This window comes from Chiloscyllium plagiosum, chromosome 28 (assembly GCF_004010195.1).
Source record: "Chiloscyllium plagiosum isolate BGI_BamShark_2017 chromosome 28, ASM401019v2, whole genome shotgun sequence".
Lineage (NCBI taxonomy): Eukaryota > Metazoa > Chordata > Chondrichthyes > Orectolobiformes > Hemiscylliidae > Chiloscyllium > Chiloscyllium plagiosum.
This window is the reverse complement of record NC_057737.1, coordinates 47,472,383-47,494,058: the sequence shown is the minus strand read 5'-3', so window position 1 is coordinate 47,494,058 and position 21,676 is coordinate 47,472,383. Positions and strand designations below refer to the sequence as shown.

At 40.2% G+C, this 21,676-nt stretch overlaps 1 protein-coding gene across 1 annotated transcript in view; it reads left to right on the top strand.

Annotated features, from left to right (window-relative positions):
* Nucleotides 1-21,676, top strand: part of LOC122564176 (protein phosphatase PTC7 homolog) — a 101,432-nt gene that overhangs the window by 27,699 nt on the left and 52,057 nt on the right. Inside the window, exon 2 of the mRNA XM_043718854.1 lies at nucleotides 15,590-15,769. Coding sequence (XP_043574789.1) covers nucleotides 15,590-15,769 — 180 coding nt within the window. The remainder of the gene's footprint in view (nucleotides 1-15,589; nucleotides 15,770-21,676) is intronic.

Sequence of the window (21,676 nt, the reverse complement as noted above, 5' to 3'; positions counted from 1 at the left end):
AAGTTTGTTTCTCAATTTCCCTCTGACTATTGGGGGTCTATAATACAATCCCAATAATGAAAGGTGGCAAATGGAATTCAATGTAGCTAAGTGTGATGTGATTCACTTTGGGAAGAATAACAAAAAGATGGGGTACTGGGCTAATGGTCGGATACTTGGTAGTGTGGATGAGCAGAGGGATCTTGGTGTCCATGTACACAGATTTCTGAAAGTTGCCACCCAGGTAAATAGTGTGGTGAGGAAGGCATATGGCGTACTGGCTTTTATTGGTAGTGGAATTGAGTTCCGGAGTCCTGGGGTCATGTTGCAGTTGTATAAGACTCTGGTGCGGCCGCATCTGGAATATTGTGTGCAGTTTTGGTTGCCATACTATAGGAAGGATGTGGAGGCACTGGAACGGGTGCAGAGGAGGTTTACCAGGATGTTGCCTGGTATGGAAGGAAGATCGTATGAGGATAGACTGAGACACTTGGGGCTGTTTTCATTAGAGAAAAGAAGTTTTAGGGGTGACTTGATTGAGGTGTACAAGATGATTAGGGGGTTAGATAGGGTTGACAGTGTGAACCTTTTCCCGCGTATGGAGTCGGGTATTACAAGGGGGCATAGCTTTAAATTAAGGGGGGGTAGATATAGGACTGAGGTTAGGGGTAGGTTCTTCACTCAGCGAGTTGTAAGTTCATGGAATGCCCTGCCAGTAGCAGTGGTGGACTCTCCCTCTTTATGGGCATTTAAGCGGGCATTGGATAGGTATATGGAGAATAGTGGGTTAGTATAGGTTAGGTGGGCTTGGATCGGCGCAACATCGAGGGCCAAAGGGCCTGTACTGCGCTGTATTGTTCTATGTTCTATGTTCTAAGAAGGGTGCAACAAAATATGACCGCATTGAAGGGCTGGACATCTTGTATTTCTTCCTTTGATTTGATTGCCATGTTTTTCATTTAAATGAATTTGTTTCTATAATGGAGCTTACATTTCTGCACAAAAGTAGTGATTCTAAATAAAGTTGGGAAATAAAGTTAGACAGCAATTGGCTCCAGTGAGCCTTTGCTATATTAAGGTAGGAATGCTGACCAATTCCTAACTGATTGGGAGAGTGGGGGAGGAATGTATATATGCATATTACCTTCAGTAAGTTCAGAAAACATTCCCCTTGCTAAAGCAAAGAAAGTGAGACATTGACGTCCTGAGAATCAAATGTAAGTATAATCCAGACGGCCTCACTCAAAAGTGACCACCTTGTAAAGTATTGTTACATTTACTGGGCTAGGCAGTAATCTGTTGCAATTGCTTTTGTGCATTTTGGAAATATTCTGGACAACCTTTAGAATAATTTTTGGGGAAACTTGATGGTTATACTTGGCATTCTTCTGGAAGTGGACATTTGGCTGAAGGTCATTATATGTTATCATCATAGGTGGAATTGTGGATATCTTTGTTTTTGCTTGAGAGGAAGAACAATAAGCTGAGACCAAGCAAGATTAATATAATTGGAAGAAGGGTGACTGCTCAGTCTCCCAGACGTGTCATTCTTGGCAATAATTTCTGTACTCTTGAGAGGTGGTACCCTGGAAATTGAAAGTACAAGTGAGACCTTACCTGCTCAAACACATGTAAAAGCAAAAGCTCCAAAACAGCAATGGTAACAACAGGCTAAATATGTTTGCTTGAAGGAAGTTTCAACAATTCCAGCATTGTCTTCATATTGTATAGTCTGTGTTTACCAAATGACAAATGCATTGCTCATCAGAATCAACCAATTTATCTTTTGATTTCCCCAGGGATCAGGAAGTCTGATCCCTCTTGTTCTGTGGTGTGCTAGCCTTCCCTGTTGTACAAGGAAAAGTAGACAGATATTCAAAACCCGTTATTATGCCTGAACAGGAATATATCTTGTATTTAAATATGACGTAACCATCTTGTGTGTGCACTAATTGCTATAAGGTTGCACACACTAGTAATAGTACTCCTGCCGAGTGAGTTGTTTTTGAGGCCCCAATGCTCCATTCCTGTAGATCCAAAAACTTGCTGAGCTCTTGCCTCTGAACTGTTATTGAACACTTGGTAAGGGTCATAAAACAAGACTTAATGTGTCTTTTGTGTTTGGGAAATAGTGTTCTGAGGCATCTAGGATCATTGTCACTTACTGCATTCACTATGACTTAGCAATTAATTGGAGTGGTCCTAGTGAAGCAATAGCTTCAGACCTGTTTAGTCATTCTGTGGTCATCTGAACTCATGGGGAAGCTGCCTAAATAAATTGGAATTATTCAACATAATCTGAGCAGCTGTTGGTAAAACACTACTCTTCTGCAGTAAAGCTGTACTCTAAAAATAGCCTTTACTCAGAGTGATAAGGGCGTGGAATGCCCCACCTGCCATTGTAGTCAACTCCGCCACTTTAGGGAGATTTAAACAATCCTTGGATAAGCACATGGATGATGATGGGATAGTGTAAGGGAACGAGCTGAGAACAGTTCACAGGTCGGCGCAACATCAAAGGCCGAAGGGCCTATTCTGCGCTGTACTGTTCTTAGTTCTAACCCCAGCATAGTTCAAGGACAGGCAAAGATGGCACTCAGCAGAGTGAATACCTCTGCAGCATTGTGTTAATTCAATGTGATTATAATTAGAGATTTTCCTTGAAGTTTTTTTTTAATCAGTCTGGTTAATATTCTGTAACCTCCAAAGTTTAGGAAAAGGTATTTTTGTTATTAACTTCCATTTCAGTTAAGAGGCTTCAGACAAGTCAGCATCCAACAGCCTGCTCTGAAAGCGCTGCTCACATTGTATTGGTTGTGATTAAAGTCCAATGCAGCAGCTGAGATAATAACAAATATTCTAAATAGAATGACCCACATCATTCTTTAAAAATGAGTTATCCTTTCTTCCAATCTCAACAGGTTATTTCTTTTTTAAAAAAAATCAATCTAGTATCTGGATATCCATCTCCACCTAAAACTAACACTTGCACCTTGGCTACACAAGCAAGCAGAAGACAAAGCTTCTGTGCACCTTCAGTGACTGAAGTAATTACCTCCAAAGAATTGTTTTTCAAAGCTTAAAGCTAGGAAGGAATAGCAGCAGACATGAGAAAACAGAGTTTGTTAGCAACCACATTTCGATCTCAAACCTTTAAATTGGACATCAACCAATGAGCATTTGATCCCCAGAGCTGCAACACTCTGATACTTTTTATGTCCAGTTGAACTTTATCCAAAATGGCTGTTCAGGCAAGATCAATGCTGGTTGCTGCAGCTGCAACCTGGAGAAGAACACTGGTGCTGAAATCTGTTGACATCCTCATTCTGCTTCTTTCTCTGCCCCCACCCTCTGCTCTTTTTCTTGATCAGCCTTTCACATCTGACTCCCCTTCCTCCTTGCTTAATCCTTTTCTCTGCCATTTTAGCTAGTATCTCTCAAAAATATAAAGACATTTCTAATCCTATTGTATAATCTAGAACTGATTGGACTATGCATTGATTGAATCAGATATGAAAATAATTTGGCTCTGTGTAAACCTTCAAGTCAGTTTTAAATATGGATTCAGTTCAAATCCATTTATATTTCCTTCTCTCCTAATTGGACTCACCAAATTAAAATGAAAATTGAATGCAAAGTAATATTGTACTGTAAAATTAGTTGCCATGCTACCCTTCCGTTGCATTTGTTGATTTTAATCTTTTTTGAGTGAAGTTGTTTCTATTTTGCTTCATTGTACAATGGGTGGCACAGTGGTTAGCACTGCTGCCTCAGAGCGCCAGAGTCCTGGGTTCAACACTAGCCTCAGGCGACTGACTGTGTGTGGAGTTTGCACATTCTCCCCGTGTCTGCGTGGGTTTCCTCCGGGTGCTCCGGTTTCCTCCCACAGTCACAAAGATGTGCAGATTAGGTGAAATGGCCATGCTAAATTGCCCATAGTGTTAGGTGAAGGGGTAAATGTAGGAGTATGGGTGGGTTGCGCTTCGGCAGGTCGGTGTGGACTGGTTGGGTTGAAGGGCTTGTTTCCACACTGTAAGTAATCTAATCTAAAAAAAACCCTCTCCTATAATTGAAAAACCAGTATCAATATTATTGGTACAATGAATTTTTAACATCAGATCATTGGCACCAAGTACCAGGAGAAATTAAGCTGAGATCTTGCCATTTATTTATTTCAGAGTTTAAAACAAAACATTGGAATGTCAGAGCTGGTCCTGCCAGATCTGTAAGGAGAAAAGATGAGGCAATGTTTTAGGTGTTCACCTTCACCAGAACTCAAAGTGGTGAGACAAGGCCACTGAATTGAACAAAGGATTCAATTTTCAAAGATAGTTTCCCATTTTATGGCTGGGAATCTAGCTTTGAAAATTGCTAATGGGGTGGGATGGAAATCAAGGACATGGAGCAGAGCTAACTGAAGAAAGCAGGATCCAGATGGTGAATGTCAGTCCCAATTTCTGCTTCAGCTGAAGGTAGTATGCATTATGAATTGAACCTGAAACCCTCCAAGTCAGAATGAATCAGTGTCACTCTGAGCAGAGTGTTGGTTTGGAGTCGAGAGCTGGCTGAAGACATGTATGTTTGTTTGCTTGATCCTAGAATATCTACCCAAAAGAATGGATGTTTTCGGTATTTCTTGATTGAACAATCAACAGGTTTTTTAAACAAAGTAAAATATTAAGCTAGCAATTAATTTTAACTATACAAAGAAAGCAGCTTGCTCTCCATTATGTAGCTCTATTGTGTCACAACTGGTTTACAAATTAGGAAACATTTCTGTTCTCCAGTTGATACTATCATCGGCAGAACATTAAAACTAAAGGGCAAACAAGCAAGTGAAACTTCAAGAACATTAAACTGCAACAATGGAATTAATTGATAGTATCAACTGGAGAACAGAAATGTTTCCTAATTTGTAAACCAAATTAGGACTTTCAGGATTATGACTCGAGACAGCAACAGAAGGGCAATTCCATGTCAGATGATGTGCTATCCAAGTGCTGATATTGCCAGTTTGGAAGATATTGTGAAGGAAGCCTTGAATTGGAGCAATGCATTTTGTAGGTGGTAGACGTGATACTCCAGAGGTGGAAGAAATTGACAGGGTGCCAATCAAGTGAGCTGTGTTGAGCTGCTTCTGTAGTTTCTGCACAATACCTAGACAATTGGAGAGTTTCCCCTGACCTGGTCATTTGCATTGTGGGGGTTGGATGTTGAATAATGCTGTAGAATTCTGAGCCCCTCACCTAGTCATAGCTACAATATTTATATGGCTGGTCCAATTGAATGTTGATAATGGGGAATTGAATGATGCTGTTAAATATCAAGGAGATAGTAGATTCTGTTATTGGCGATGGTAATTGCCTAGCACTTGTATGATGTGAATTTTATTTTTCATTTGTCAGCATTAGCTTGGATGTTCTGCAGATTTTGATGCAGGTAGACAAGATCTACTTTAGTATCTGAGGAGTTGCAAATGATGCTGAACTCTGCAGCCATTAGTGAAAAGCCTGAGTTTTAACATTGAAACAGCTGAAATGGTTTGGCCAAGGAAAGTGACCTGGAGATGTTCTGAAACAGTGTCCTGAAAATATGATTGACTAAAGGAAGTGAGAGAAGAGATTGCTGTGCCTTTAGCAGTGATCTTTGCATCTTCACTATCCATTGGAGTAGTGCCAGATGATTGGAGTGACAAATGTTATTCCCTTGTTCAAGGAAGAGAGTAGGGATAATCCTGGGAATTACAGACCAACCATTCTCACATCTGTGGTGGGTAAAGTATTGGAGAGAATTCTGAAACTGAATTTATGATTACTTGGAAAACCATAGTTTGATTAGAGATATTCAGCATGGCTTTGTGAGGGGGAGTTCATGCCTCTCAAGCATTATTGAATTCCTTGAGAATGTGACAAAATACATTGAAGGTAGAACAGTGGATGTGGTGTAGATGGATTTTAGCAAGGCGTTTGATAAGGTTCCCCATGGTAGGCTCATTCAGAAAGTAAGGAGGCATGGGGTACAGGGAAATTTGTCTGGATACAGAATTGGCTGGCCCATAGAAGACAGGGTGATGGTAGATACAAAGCATTCAGCCTGGAGCTCTGTGACCAGTGCTGTTCTGCAAGGATGGGTTCTGGGACCTCTGCTCTTTGTGACTTTTATAAATGACTGGTGAAATGGAAGGGTGGGTAAGTAAGTTTGCCGATGACGGAAAGGTTGGTGGAGGTATGGAGGGCTGTTGTAGGTTGCAACAGGGGCATTAACTGGATGCAGATCTGGGCTGTGAAGTGACAGACAGCATTCAACCTGGAAAAGTGTGAAATGATTCACTTTGGAAATTTGAAAGTAGTATGCACAGTTAAAGGCAGGATTCTTGGCAGTGTGGACGAATAGAGGGATCATGGGGTCCATGTCCATCAACCCCTCAATGTTGCCACCTAAGTTGATTTGTCAAGAAGGCGTAATGGTATGTTGGCTTTCATTAGCAGTAGGATTTGAGTTTGAGCTATGAGGTTATGCTGCAGCTCTATAGAGCCCTGGACTTCCACACTTGGAATATTGTGTTCCGTTCTGGTCACCTTATTATAAGAAGGATATGGAAGCTTTAGAATTGTGCAAAGAACATTTACCAGGATGCTGCCTGGACTGGAGGGCATGTCTTATGACGAAAGATTGAGGGAGCTAGGGCTTTTCTCATTGGAGCAAAGAAGGATGAGAGGTGACTTGATCGTGGTGTATAAGATAATGAGTATGGATAGAGTGGATGGTCAGAGACTTTTTCCCAGGGCAGAAATGTCTATCATGAGGGGTCATAATTTTAAGGCAGGAAGATTTAGGGGAGATGTCAGAGGTTGGCTCTTTACACAGTGGTGGGTGCATGGAATTCACTGCCAGCAGTAGTAGTAGAGTCAGATGCATTAGGCACATTTGAGTGACTCTTGGATAGGCACGTGGAACTTCGTGCAATGAAGGATCTGTAGGTTAGTCTGATCTTAGGGTAGGATGAAAGGTTAGCATAACCTTGAGGGCTGAAAGGCCTGTACTGTTCTGTGTTCTATGACTTCAATGTGAACATGTGAATTAGAAGCAAAAATAGGCCTTGATCTCTTGAGCCTGCTCTGCCATTCAATAAGATCATGGCTGACCTGTAATATTAGCTGCATATTCCTGCCTACACTGGATCCCTTGACTCGCTTGTTAGTCAAGAAGCTATTCAAGTAGCTAGGATGTTTGTGGTGGCTATATAGAGATGTTCACCTTTGATTCCCGTTGACTGTTGGAATGAATTGTGCTGCCATGGTGTCAAGGGCAATTCATGTAAGGGTGCAGAAGAAAATAATTAATGATTTGAAGCTATGGAGGGACTCAAATGAGGAATGAATTCTTCATTCCAGTGAGAGCATGCCCAACTTAGAAGTTTGGGGAGTGGTTTAATTGCTGTTTTTAGGATTCTGAATGGGTTGGGTATTATCAACAATGATAACCAATTTTACCTTATCTAGAAATAATGGATTGAGATGACACACATGCACTTGAAGATAATGTCTAAACAAATCTTAGAAAACAGTAATTGAATGCCTGCTAAGTGAGACAGTATTGATTAATTCAAATGCAGATTAAACACATTTATTTCAGCAAGTATGTTTTTAGGATGGAGTGCATTAATAATTTGAGACACAATGCTTGGCAGGAACTGATGACCTCAGACCTGTGGTTTCCTAGAGCTTCCCAGAGGTGGGGTTTTCCACATTAATGATTGTGTCTGCTGCAGGGTCATTGATCAAGATTCGTCTGTGATTATTCAACAATTCAACTATTATGTAATTGTAACTGATGATGGTAAAAATGAACCTGGGGACCTTGGTGTTTCTTTGCCTCGCAGTGTCCATATTTCAGGCTATGGACCGTTTTCCACCCTAAACTGGAAGTTTTGTACTCCTTCAAAAATAAGCTTTTGAGCCTTCAGTAGAGTTAAAATATCTGTTTTACAATTCTGCCCATCTTTTTTGAAAAGCAGCAAGGAAAATATGGATTTGATCCAGGATCTAGTGAGTCATTGATAAATGCTGCACTCTGTAATTAGAACCAGAATTCCAGTGGAAGAATGAATAAATACTTTATACTTATAAGGGCATGTTATGCATTATTTTGTACGTTTTAAGACTTTTCATCTACTGCCATATGTTATCATCATAACGTAGCAGAGTCCAGGAACTGAATGGACTACTAATGGTTGTATGAGTTATATTTGTGGACTGCTAATATTTTTAGGCTTTTTATTATCTTTTTCATGTGAAAGTTATCTATTTACCAGGTCTTAGACTTGACTTTGCAGCTGTTGAGCTCTCTTTCTCATTCATAGTAACTCTTAAATGAAGCAGAATTCCTTTTGGTGATGTCCCTATAATATTAAATGCTGTACAGATGTCTACAAGCATACAGCAAAAGCTTGGATTTGGATAATAAGTCAACAGCCATTCTCACCAGCAAATTAGGAAATTAAATCAAAAACCTCCATTGATAAGCTGAAGTTTCTGGCTGGTAACTCCAAATTAACCTAACCCAAGCACACTTGTCATATGACCACCCCAACCAATCTGTGGATCTAGACCATGTTAGAACATAAAATCATGGGCAAGCCATCATTTGACCAAGGTTTGTCTGAAAGAGTATTCAAACCCTGCAAGAATGACTGAGCCTGAGAAAGTTGAAAATGCTACCAAATGGAGACCGTGTGAAGTTGAGACAGCAACAGTGGTGTGAATTGGAAAGCAGATGCTGCTAAGGAATGGGAGATTTGAGCATCAAGTTGTTCATTATTTTGAAGCACAAGGAATGTTTTGGAATAGTTCCATAAGTAAGCATTCTCTCCAGAAATGAATAGGATGAGAACAGCTACCGATCCCAACTTTGGAGCAGCTCAACTAACATGGTTCAATGCAACTTTATCAGAGAATGTTCCACAATTGGGCCACAATATTTTCACCCGTAGTAATGTTTGGCAAGATCAGTTCAAGACAACATATGGCATCAATTTGATAAGTGGTGAACATTTGGCAGTTATAGCAGTAATGATGGATGATTAGCTGTAGAATAGTTTCACCCATGTTCAAAAGAATACTCACTAAGACGACCTTTTAACATGAAAGAAAGAACTTTTTTTTTTCACTATTTTTACCGGATCACACTAATGTTTTAAAGTTGATTTGTGTGACAGTAGGAAAGGGAGTGAGTCACTGCTTGGTCTACACCAGCATGGATGGCACCAAACATCAGCTTGTGATGGGGAAAGTCCATGAGCCATGTTGTTTTTTGTGTGCCACGTCACTACCAACCCTGTATGAGGCTAATAAAACTGCGTGGATAACCTTATGCATTCTTTGTGATATTGGTCAGAAGTGAGGATGTGTATTGAAGGAAGATTACTATAGACAGTTGTCCTGTGGACCCTAGACCAATGGCTTCAAGATTGTCAAGTCAAACCTGCCTTTCAACATGACAGCCAATTAAACTCTAGCCAATGGATCAATGGGTGATGAAAGGTTTTTTTTTTAAAAAGCTTAGATTATTGAGACCATTGATTCGAAGGCAAAGTACAATGCAGAAGTTATGTTCATGGTTGGAGAAGTCATGGAAGATGGTAACACTGGGAACAAGGAGGAGTAGGATGAAGCCAACCAGCTGTTTGTTTGCCTGTGGGAGTTTGACACATTTCAGCAGAGAACACCACGGAAACGTGTTCTGAGGTGGACAGCATCTTAACTTGAACAACAGAATTGACTGAGGTAATTGTTAGATGCAGTGTGCTCTTCAATGGAGGTGGTCAGTGGCCCTGTAGAGCCTGCCTGCTCACCCACCTGTTTCCCAAGCTGAAGCCATAAAGGCTATCAAGATACTACTATTTCACACTCCAGTAGGAAAACACAGGAGATGCTTGACTGCACTGACAACATGGTGCATGTGCTACATTTGTTCAAAGACAGCACGATAAGCAGAACAAGATTAGTCAGTTTCTCCAGAGCTAATTCACAACATTATTCTGTCCCTTTTTCAGTCCAAGGTAGACCATTGAAAATGGTGAACAAGTTCAAAAAGAAAGTAATTTTTTCACATTTACAGTGTTTTTTTTTCCAATTGTTTTGTGTTGACATAGGGCATGTTTGTAAGTAAATTGAGTTCTATAGAGGCCTCCTTGGCTATCTTGAAACTCTACTTAACATGAATTTGTTGACAAACCCCATACAATTTTATTCTGGGTAGAGTTGGCATTAAGAAGTAGATTCACCTTGCTGTACATTTGGAAAAGGTAAACTACTTTTTCCACTGATTCATGGATGAGATGACCTCTGCTCATACAAAGAGGCAATGTTGCTATTACTGACTTTTATGAATGCTTTGTTTATATCACCAACAAATGCTGGTCTTGAGAAGATGGTATTTGAACTGCCATTTTGAGGCACTGAAGACGATATAGTAGAAATGCAGCCACAGTGCTCTTGGTGAGGGAGTTTCAGGATTTCAACTCGGGACATTGGAAACTAATGTTGTCGCAAATCAGAATGGTCTATGGCTTAAAGGGGAACTTGCAGGTGGAGGTGCTTCTATGTGTCTACTGTGTTTGCTTTGACAAATTTGGAAGAAAGTCACGTGCTGCAGAATACCAAATCTCTAATCAGTTCTTGTCAGCATTTGTGATTGGTCCAGTTCAGGTCTGGTGACTCCCAAGATGTTGATGGAGGGGTATTTAGTGATAGATAATGAGCTTGAAAGCCAAGGGATGATGGTTAGCCCCTCATTGGAGATGGCATTGCCTGGCACACGTACAACATGAGTGCCACTTGCCATTAATCCATCCCAAATTAACTATATTGTCCAGTTTTTTTCTAGCATGAACTGTGAATGGTACTGAACACCATGAGCATCTGCAATTTCAGACTTTTCTGAATGTTGAAACAAAAGCATTTGAGGTTGTTTCCAGCATGAAGGTGGAGACGGATATTGAAATGTGATGGGCAAATGAAGAGGGAATATGAACTGTCTCAAAATCTGGAATGTATACTGATTATTTTTCTTAAAAATACATTATTTAAGAGTCTCATATGAGACTATCTTAAAAGCATGATGTGATATAAAGGTGTCATCTTGCAGTGTGTGATTTTATTTAAGGGTCACAGTAGAAATGTTGGTAGTGATTTAGTTCAAGTGAAGGTCATGAGCGTGATTAACTGTTCTGAAGGGCAAGTGTAATATTGACCGTCAGCCCTACCTGACCATGCCAGAAAATGCGCAAAGCACTAATTGTTCATTGAGGGTAATGTTCAGAGGAATCCCTAAAACTGGTTTTATGCTGTTAGGTGAAATCAAAGTCTGTTTTTGTTTTGGAATTCTGGCATGTGCAGAATTCTGCTTATCGCCATTCTTGATGGGCTGTTTGGAAAGGAACCAAAATTACTGAAATGTGCAAACAGAAGCTTACTAAAACCCTGGCCACGAGCGATTGCGATTTACCCACAAGATGTTGCTGAGGTAATGAATTAGAACTTCAGTCATAAGCAAAGTATTTTTGTCATAAGCATTTTCATATTAGGTTCTCTGCACCTGAGTTCCTGTTATATCAATATTATATTATCAATAAAATACATTAAGTCTTGATTTATGAATTTGCTGTAGGCAAAGTGACTGGCACCTTTTATAATGTGATTTGCAGTCAGGAAAATATTTTGTCTGTTTTTTGTTTACTTCAATGGATTTTGTTGGTTGATTTGTGGATAACACAGTAACCTCCTTAGCCCAGTTGGGCTGTTAGCAAATTTGCATTGTGGAAACAGGAAAGTCATCTAGTTTGAGTGCAGTATCAACCCATGATCGTTGTATGCTCTGTGTTTATGTGCGAAACATTTTAAAACATTCTCAAGATGTGGTTACGAGTCTAATGTATTATGCTATTTTGAGCTGCCTTGAGAAGATTATTGTGGGCTGCCTTGAATCTGACAGCATGAAATTTAATATAGGGAAGACTGAAACAATGGTTTGGTCCCTGCCACAGATTTCTCACACTGGTCACTGAATCCATCCTTCTGTTCATCAGCTGCCTGTCACCAGATATGTGCACTGTTTCACATCCATAACATTATGTTACTCTGACCTTCCTCAACACTTCTGCTGAAACTTTAATCCATGCTAGTCTTACTCTAGATATCTGTGCTCTTTAAATTCTGTTCTCTTGAGCATCTGATTTAAACACTTCACTGTTGTTGGCCCCAGCTCAAGCTGCTTGTGGAACAAATTTCAAAGTTTAGAGTCTCAACATTCCTAAACTCTTTCCTCCTTTAAAGTTTAAAAACTCAATACAGTTGGTCCAAAGCGTTTCGGATAAAGGATTGTGTAGATGTACCAGGTTATAGTCCAGATTTATTTGGAACTACTCACTTTCGGAGCGCTGCTCCTTTAGGTAGCTGTGGAGCAGGATCCGAAGACACACCTTCTAGCAAAAGGTCAGTGTCATGCAACTGACAGGTATATTGAATAAAACTAGATTGTTGTTAAGTCTTTCATGTTTTAAAATGGGTTGCAGGTTTTGGTTCATTAATATGTAAATCTCAGAACTTCTTTCAAGTCGTATTCTCAAGATAAGGTTTTATAAAAAGAAGTGACCTCTCAGCCCATTGATGTGTGTGTGCGCATGTGAGAGAGAAAGAGTGAGTGTGCGTGTGATAGAGTATGAGCCTTGAGAGGGTGTGTGTGTGTATGTGTGTATGAGAGAGGGTCCGCATGAGTGTGCGTAAGAGTATTTGTGTATGTTTGTGTTTGAGTTTATGGTGTAATGGTGTCCCGAGGAATCGTACATTGAGCCCAAGCTACGACAATGGATGAATGGACACCGCGCAACAATCACCAGATAGGTGTGTTTTCTCCCAGTTGGGGAATACTTCAGCGGTCAGGGACATTTGGCCACAGATCTTCTGGTGACCATCCTCCAATGGGGACTTCGGGATATGTAACAACAGAGTGGCTGAACAGAGGCTGATAACCAGGTTCGGTACCCAGAGGGTAGCCTCAACCAGGGCCTTGGGTTCATGTCACTATAGGAGACCTCACCACATTATACACATTCGCATACGCACAGACACACTTTCATACTCACACAGACCTTCTCTCATACACACGTGCTTTCTCTCAGACACTCACCCACTCCCATGCACAACCCTTCTCATCGGCTTATACTCAGTCACATTCACATACACACTCTACCAAGCGCGCGCACATGCAAAAAACTTTCTCTCTCTGGCTCCCTCTCTCTGGCTCCCTCTCTCTGGCTCCCTCTCGCTCTCTCTCTCACATGTTCACACAAGTCTATGGGGTGAATTTGCATTTGCAGATTGTTCAAAAAGCATACAATCTGAAGGCAGTTAATCCATGTAACTTTTTATTAATTCCTATTTTGGAAATAGAACAAGCCTGACTCAAGATTGGGATACAGACAGATTCTAATCTATCAGCTTTAATGCATTTTCTGAGCTGAGATGTCTTTTTCTTTATTATTATAAAACTTATTAAAAAGAATGTGGCTTGAAAGAAGTTCTGGGATTTACATATTAATGAACCGAAACTTACAACCCATTCTAACACATGAAAGACTTAACACCAATTTAGGTTTGTTCAATATATCTTATCAGTTTTTCGACACTGATCTTTTGCTATAAATTGTATCGTATGATCCTGCTCCACAGCTGCTTGAAAAAGGAGCAGCGCTCCGAAAGCTAACACCCCCGAATAAACCTGCTGGACTATAACCTGGTGTCATGATTTTTAACGTTGTCTATCCCATATCAATACTGGATCCTCCACATCCTCCTTTAAAACCTTACTTGAAAACTGCCTTTATTTGAAAATTTTAACATTTTTATGTTAATAAAAAAAAAAGTAGACTAATTAACTTAGTGTCTGTTATTAGGAAAATGTTTCAGAATGTTTTCAAGGATGTGATAGCAGAGCATTTAGAAATACATGAAATACATTTAGCAATACATTTAGAAATCAAAGTCGGCATGGATTCATGAAGGAGAAGATCATATCTGACAAATGTACTGGAATTCTTTGAAGTAATGAACAGGATAACTAAAGAGGAAATAATGTAATATGTTTGGATTTTCAGAAGACACTTTGATAGAACTATGCAGGATATTTAATAAGAACTCATGGTATTGGGGAGAATATATTTGTATGGATAGAGGGTTGCTAATAGAAGCCAAAGTTGGGATAAGGGATTTTTGGGATTTTCAGGCTGGAACTTATGATTAATAATTTTGATTATTTTGAAAAAAAAATAGGGCGGCACGGTGGCACAGTGGTTAGCACTGCTGCCTCACAGCGCCAGAGACCCGGGTTCAATTCCAGCCTCAGGCGAATGACTGTGTGGAGTTTGCACGTTCTCCCCGTGTCTGCGTGGGTTTCCTCCGGGTGCTCCGGTTTCCTCCTACAGTCCAAAGATGTGCAGGTCAGGTGAATTGGCCATGCTAAATTGCCCGTAGTGTTAGGTAAGGGGTAAATGTAGGGGTATGGGTGGGTTGCGCTTCCGCGGGGCGGTGTGGACTTGTTGGGTCGAAGGGCCTGTTTCCACACTGTATGTAATCTAATCTAATCTAATTAGTGATGTACCGCTGGGGCCACTATTATTTACAATATATATTCATGACGAATGAGGAAAGTGAGTGTGCTATCATGAGTTTTCTGGATGACACAAAAAGTGGGAAGGCAAGTTATGAGGGTGACAGTCTGCAGAGGGATATAAACGAGTTAAGTGAGTAGACAAAATCTCGGATGGGATGTAATGCAGGGGAATGTGAGGCTATGCACTTTGGCAGGAAGAATAAAGGAGCTGAATATCATTTAACTGGATAAACATTGCAGAAAGCTACCGAACAGATGGATTTGGGAGTCCTTGTTCATGAATCACAAAAAGCTAGCATCCAAGTTCAGTGAGTAATGAGGAAGCCAAAAATGTTGGCTTTTCTTTTAAAAGAAATGGCATATAAAACATAGGAAGTCTTTGTTAAAACTTCACAAATCAGACCACATCTGGGATAATTGAACAGTTTTGGGTTGGGGCCTGTATTCATTGGAATGTAGAAGAATGAGAGGAGACCTTATTGAAGCATGCAAGATTCTTTGAGGATTTGACAGGGTGGATGCATAGGGACTGGGAGAGCCTAGGACTAAAAGTCATAATCTCAAAATGTAAGACACAGGAGGAATTCTTTACTACTGAGGGCTAAATTATTAAGTATATTCAAGGCAGAGATAGAATTTTAAATATAAGGGGATGGAGAGTTATGGGGAAAAGACAGGAAAGTGAAGTTGAGGATTATCTGATGCACCATGATCTTGTTGAATGGTGGAGCAGACTCAGTGGCCTGAATGGCTGCCTGCTGCTATATGTTTGGATATTGAAGCTGATCTCTGACCGACGTTTTGGTCTTCTGATCAAATATCCCTGTTGATTTTTGTTTTGTAATGCTTACCTTCTATCTCTTTTAGGCAATATTCTAGCTTCAGTTCGAAGAGGACCAGAGTTGTTTACAATGTTTTAATGTTTCTCTCTCTGTTGTAGGGGTAGCAGATGGCGTCGGAGGATGGTGGGATTATGGTGTGGACCCATCCCAATTTTCCACTACATTGATGCAAACGTGTGAGCGACTTGTACAAGAAGGACTATTTGTACCCAGCAACCCTGTGGGTATCCTGACTGCTAGTTACAATGAAATGCTACAGAACAAGGCTCCATTACTGGGTTAGTGAAAGATTTGTTTCTTGGTGATGTGAAGGAAACCAAGCTATCCGGCTAAAATCTCAAATACTGATGGATATTTGCGCATCAAGCAAAATTTATCTGCGCAATGACTACGCATGTCTGTAAGGGTGATAAGAGTCCTAACTACCTTGATCATTAATTGTTGGAGATTTAACCAGTTTTGTTGTTTAATCTGTAATGTTGAATTGTTGCACATCAGCTGTTTTAGGGGTTAGTGCTGACTCTTGGACCAGGTTAATTCAGGATCTAAAAATGATTTTAACTGCAAGGGCAAATTTTGCACTTTTGCTGATAATTATGTGGAGTGCATAGTTAATTGAATGAACTTCAAAAACTTATTTGTCCTAAATGTCCACTTGTACATGTGCAGAATCTGCACTAAATGACATGGAGTAGCTTGAAGCACTGTGGAATATAAATGCTAGTGAATCACTTGAATCTTGGTTATCTTCCTGCTGATTCCAAAGTCTCATCACTCAAAGTAGTTCCTATTCCCAAAACTATGAAGCCCCAAGCTTTAAAATTCAAAGTTCCAGCAATTGCCAGTGTTCAGCAATGTTTGTCATGTTGGACCCAAATTCTCAAGTGCAGTGTCGATAATATGTAAAAGCTGTATAACATCGCAAGAGAAAAGCATCTTAACCTTGTAACCCTAGCTCTGGAGGGATTTTTTTTGTATTACGTTTTTAAGATTCCACTTGGACGTGGGATGCCTTACCTGTCTTATTCAGTGACTATTTGATTGTAATTAATTAAGCTGCTGTACAGATGATGTTTATACAAACGATGACATGGAAAGTTGGGCAAAATTCTGTGTCAAAATCAAAGTCGGGAGAGCTTTTTTTTTCAGATTATTTCCCTAGAGAAACCACCAAGTCAAAAAATCTGTTTATAGACCAAGCTGACCATTTCAGCTTTTGTTCATTTGCATTAATTTGCTGAATGTGGTCATTACTGATAAAAACAAAGTTTGCCCCTAATTGATGGTGAACAGTGTTCATGACATTTCAGTAGCTTACCAAGCCATTTCAGAATGCAGTTAAATGTCAGCTGTATTGCTGAGCCTGGAGTTGCATATAGGCCAGACTGTCAGGTTTCCTTCTTTAACGCTGGTGAATTAAATACTTTCTGCAACAATCCAGTAATTTCATAGTGTCTGTTACTGTGATTTTTTTTAAAGGTCTAGTTTATTTAGGGTGGTATGAGCCAAAGGTTGGGTATATGGGGTTAGGCTACAGATCAGCCGTGATCTCTTTGAATGGCAGAACAAGCTCGAGAGGTTGAATGGCCGACCCCCGTTCCTGTGCAAACTTCAGCTTCAGTAGTGGGATTTGAGCTCTAATCTCTGGATCAATAGTCTAAGTCCCTGGATTGTTAGTTCTGTAACAAAGCCACTGAGCTATTTTACCCATAAAGCATTTTCTACTGGTGTGGTAGGGTATGGGATGAAGACAGGATCTGCTTTGACTTTCATGTTGCCCTTAATAAAATACCTAATAGGCAATAATCTGGGCTGACCCTGACTGACCCAGTTATACCACCTCTTTAATGAGATGTTAAGCCTAATGACAATCTGCCCCTCTGGTTAAATACAAAACATCTAATTGACAGTACTCTGGAGAGATGTTCCCCAGTGTTCATATCAATGTTTGCACCTCAACTATTGAAACATGCCCAAGATGAGACCATGGTAGATGTAAACTTACACCTTCTGAACAGAACTCAACAAAAACTCAATAGTCTGGACATTATCTTGCTGTTTGGGCTCTGAGTCAGGTAACTTTGTGGGCTGTGTGTAGGTGGGGATCTGGTTAGGGGCTGGAAGAGTATGGGGGTGGGGGGGCAAGTCAGGTTAAGGCTGAAAGAATGTGGGAGGTCAGGTAGGGAGCTGTGTCTGTGTTGGGGGATAGCAGTGCCAGTGAGTGTGCATGGGATTACATTATGTAAGGGGTCAATAAATGGTGTGAATGTTTGTGTGGGTAATTGGGTATGAAGGAGGTAGTGGGGTGTCTGAGTGTGAGGTTAGGTGTGGGTGTGTGTGTGTGGGTGGGTGTGTGTGTGTGTGGCTCTGGGGTATCAGTGCCTGTCTGGTGTTGAAAACTCAGTGCAAGCATCATGATCCTGTGTATATTGTGAGAGTGCCAAAATCTCAGTGTTCAGTGCCAAAAGAACTGCTGACCCAGTGAAGAGGTCTGTCTTGTGATAAGGAGTGGAACTTTGAAGCAATTCTATTAAAAGGTCTCTAGGATGAGGGAATGTATTTGCTGCTGTCAGTGCTGATTTTGCATGCAGCTAGACATTGCAACAGTTGTTGATTTAGGTAGGGACCCTGATCTCATTTCACCTCCATGCTCACCTTGGCTCTTTCCCATTGATACAGGTTTTAGTAACTTTAAAGTTATAATGCTTTAGTGGTTTATTTAACTGTGAAAAATGTTCTACATTTATAAATGTACAATGTTAGTATGTTTTCATGGAATGATATGTGCCTTGTTGGAATTGGAAGGGGAAAGACGATTGCATTTTGGTGATTTTTGCACATGTTCCCTTTTAGTTGGAGCTCATCAGCAGTATGTTGAGGACAGCTGCTCATGCATGTTCTGTCTGCTATGGTTGTGCCCACATCACAAGGAAAGCATGTGTGAAAATACTGTTTCATTAGAAACCATCAGCAACTTCTGGCGCATTCAGGATTTGAAAAGTGCACCTGTTCCAAAGTTTCTTATGAAAGGAAGATCTTTCAAAAGCGTGCTTAAAAGGACAATATTCGCAAGGGGATTTTAAGATATTTTGTTTCCTGCTATATTTAATGGCTTTTATGGATTTATTATTACAGCCTAATCACACATGCTAAATTATACCTCTAAATTACCAAGTTTAATCTTTTCAACTCTTTTGTACCTTTTTTTTACATTTATGAAGATATCACTGGTTTAACCATTTGCAAATAACTGAAACAATGTTTGATTGTAATGAATACATTTTTAAAAATGATTTGGAGATCTAAACATTGCTGGCAAGGTTTTCTTAAAGTAGTAATGAAATATTTTCCTGAATTGCTGTAATCCATATGGTGAAGGTAATTCCATAGTGCTGTTAGGTAGAGTTACAGTGCTTTGACCTGGTCCCAATGATGAAGAGACAGTGATTTGTTTCTAAATTAAGGTTTGTTCAATTTGGATTTTTGTATTTAGCATTCAATTTTAGCATTCAATTTCCATAGCATTTTATCTTACCTTGTCTGTTCTTTTGGTAGCAAGCTCCATGTTAGTGGCAGGAGCGCAGTTTCTTGGGAGGCTAGTTAAATTTGTTACCTGGCTGTGCATGCTCCCCTCCAAGCAGCTTTTATTTTGAAATTAAAAATGTTCTATTTTTACTTAACAACCTTTTCTCTTCATCTATATATTTTTCTCCTTTTTAAAAGTTTTGGTTTTATTTCTGCGATTTTATTGCTACTGTGTATGCTCTTGGGTGTCACCAGATGCAGTCTTTCAGTTAATGAATCTGATTAACTCTGACTCCCTTTCTCAGACCATAGCTCAGTCTATATAAAATCATACAGCACAGAAACAGACCCTTTGGTCCAACCAGTCCATGCCAAACATAATCCCAAACTAAACTATTTCCACCTACCTACGCCTGGCCAATATCCCTCAACTCTTCCTATTCGTGTAGTTAGAGTCACAGATGTACAGCACAGACACAGACCCTTCGGTCCAACTCCTCCATGCCGACCAGATATCCTAACCCAATCTAGTCCTATTTGCCAGCATTTGGCCCATATCTCTCCAAACCCTTCCTATTCATATACTCATCCAGATGCCTTTTAAATGCTGCAATTGTACCAGCCTCCACCACTGCCTCTGGCAGCTCATTTCATACACACACCACCCTCTGCATGAAAAAGTTGCCCCTTAGGTTCCACTTAAATGTTTCCCCTCTTACCATAAATCTATTCCCTCTAGTTTTGGATTCCCCTCACCTGGTTAAAAGACCTTGGACATTCAGCCTATCCATGCCTCTAATAATTTTATAAACTTGTCTAAGATCACCCCCCCCATCCTTGGCTCCAGGGGAAATAGTTCAAGCCCATTCAGCCTCGCCCTATAGCTCAAACCCTCCGACCCTGGCATCGTCCTTGTAAAATCTTTCTGAACCCTTTCAAATTTGGCAACTTCTTTCCTATACCGCTTTTTCTTCAGAACTGATGGTAGTTAGGAAAAGACATTGCACTTGAAAAGTTATTTTTCTCTTCTCAGATGCTGCTAAATCTGCTGGGTTTCTTGATCAATTTGTGATTTTTTCAGATTTTGAGCTTCTGCATTTCTTCGTTTCATTTAATTAGATAATCAAGTATTTGGGTAGATGGTTGAGTTAATCTTTTCATTTTTCTAAACCGTAACATATAGTTTAAATTGGGACCAGGAAAAATCTAGGTATTGTATTAAATTTATGGCTTAACTGTCAGAGCATTCTGCAGTGGTTAAAGCTAATTTAAGCTTATGAACAGGAAGACTAAACCATGCAAACACATCTGTTGGAGCAGTCATCACCTCGCAACTCTCTGGCAGAGCCGTTGACTGGCCAGAGAATTGGAGAAACTATGTCACGAAAGGGAAAGGTAAGAGTTTCTAACAATTTTATCCATCATCAAATAGTCACAACCCAGCAGAAAATACAGCTTCAGGAAATGAAGGGTGTGATGGGAAGTGGGATTCAGGAGAGATCAAGAAGGAGCTCCCATGTCCAACAAAGAGGATGTACTTGCTACATGTGTGCACAAGGAGGAAGACTGCAAAGAGAACAGACAATGCAGACTACTGCACTGTAGTTCGTAAGGCTGTAAAGTGCAGGGAGGTGGGAAGACTGGGTGCACTGGGAAGAGCAAATTGGACATGTAGAAGTAATGGAAGACTATAATTCTGGGGCTAAAGTCCTCTCTACAGCTGAGAAAGATAATCTCAAAAGGTGTGCTGACTGGCCAGTGTCAGTATGGGTGATATCTTAAGGTAGCTGGAGGGGAGTTTAGGCAGGGAGAGTGTAAATTCAGTTTATCTCGTCAACCTTGGAGCAGTGATGGTGATAGGAACAGGGTGGACATTTAGATGAGAGTGTCAGGGTTTAGGCTCTAATTTTTGAAAATCAGAAACTCAAAGTGTAATAATCTGAGGATTATTGTCTGAGCTGCATGCAGAATGATATGAGAGCAGGTGGATCAGACATTTGAATGTAAGGCTAAAGAACTGTCATAGTAAAGAAGGATGTCTTTTCATGAGAAACTGAGGCCAATTCTGGGTTGAGAAGGAGCTGATGAAATGGGTTTCATTTGAACCAGGATTGGTGTTATGTTCTTGTAAAAAGGATAAATAGAAAGGTAGCAAAAGTCCCAAATTAATAAATGGGATGAATGAGGTTAGAGAGACTGATGTGCAAGAAATATAATGTAACCTAAATGTGAACAAAACAGGCACTGGAAAGATTTATCAATTGGGGAGAAAGGTGTAAGAAAAGTGAGAGGTGAAGAATTTTGCTAGGCAGAATGTTGGAAGATAAATTAAATAAGGGTACCATTCTGTTGGGGGTGGGGGGACAGAGGGAGAGTGCAGGAGCAGAAGGACCAGGGTGTATATGTATAGGGTGATAGATCATCAAACATGACAGAACCGATAGACCAGTAGGTAACATATATGGTATCCTTGGTTTTATTAGTCGAGCACAAGAGCATGAAGATAATATTAAACTTGTGTGCGTCGTTTGTTAAACTGGGTAGATTAAATGAGGCGAACCTGTTCCTCCTTGTAAAAGGGACAAGTGAGCATGGATTTAAAGTGATCTGCAAAAGAAACAAGGTTAAAGGAAGGAAAAAGCTTTTCACTTGGTGAGTAG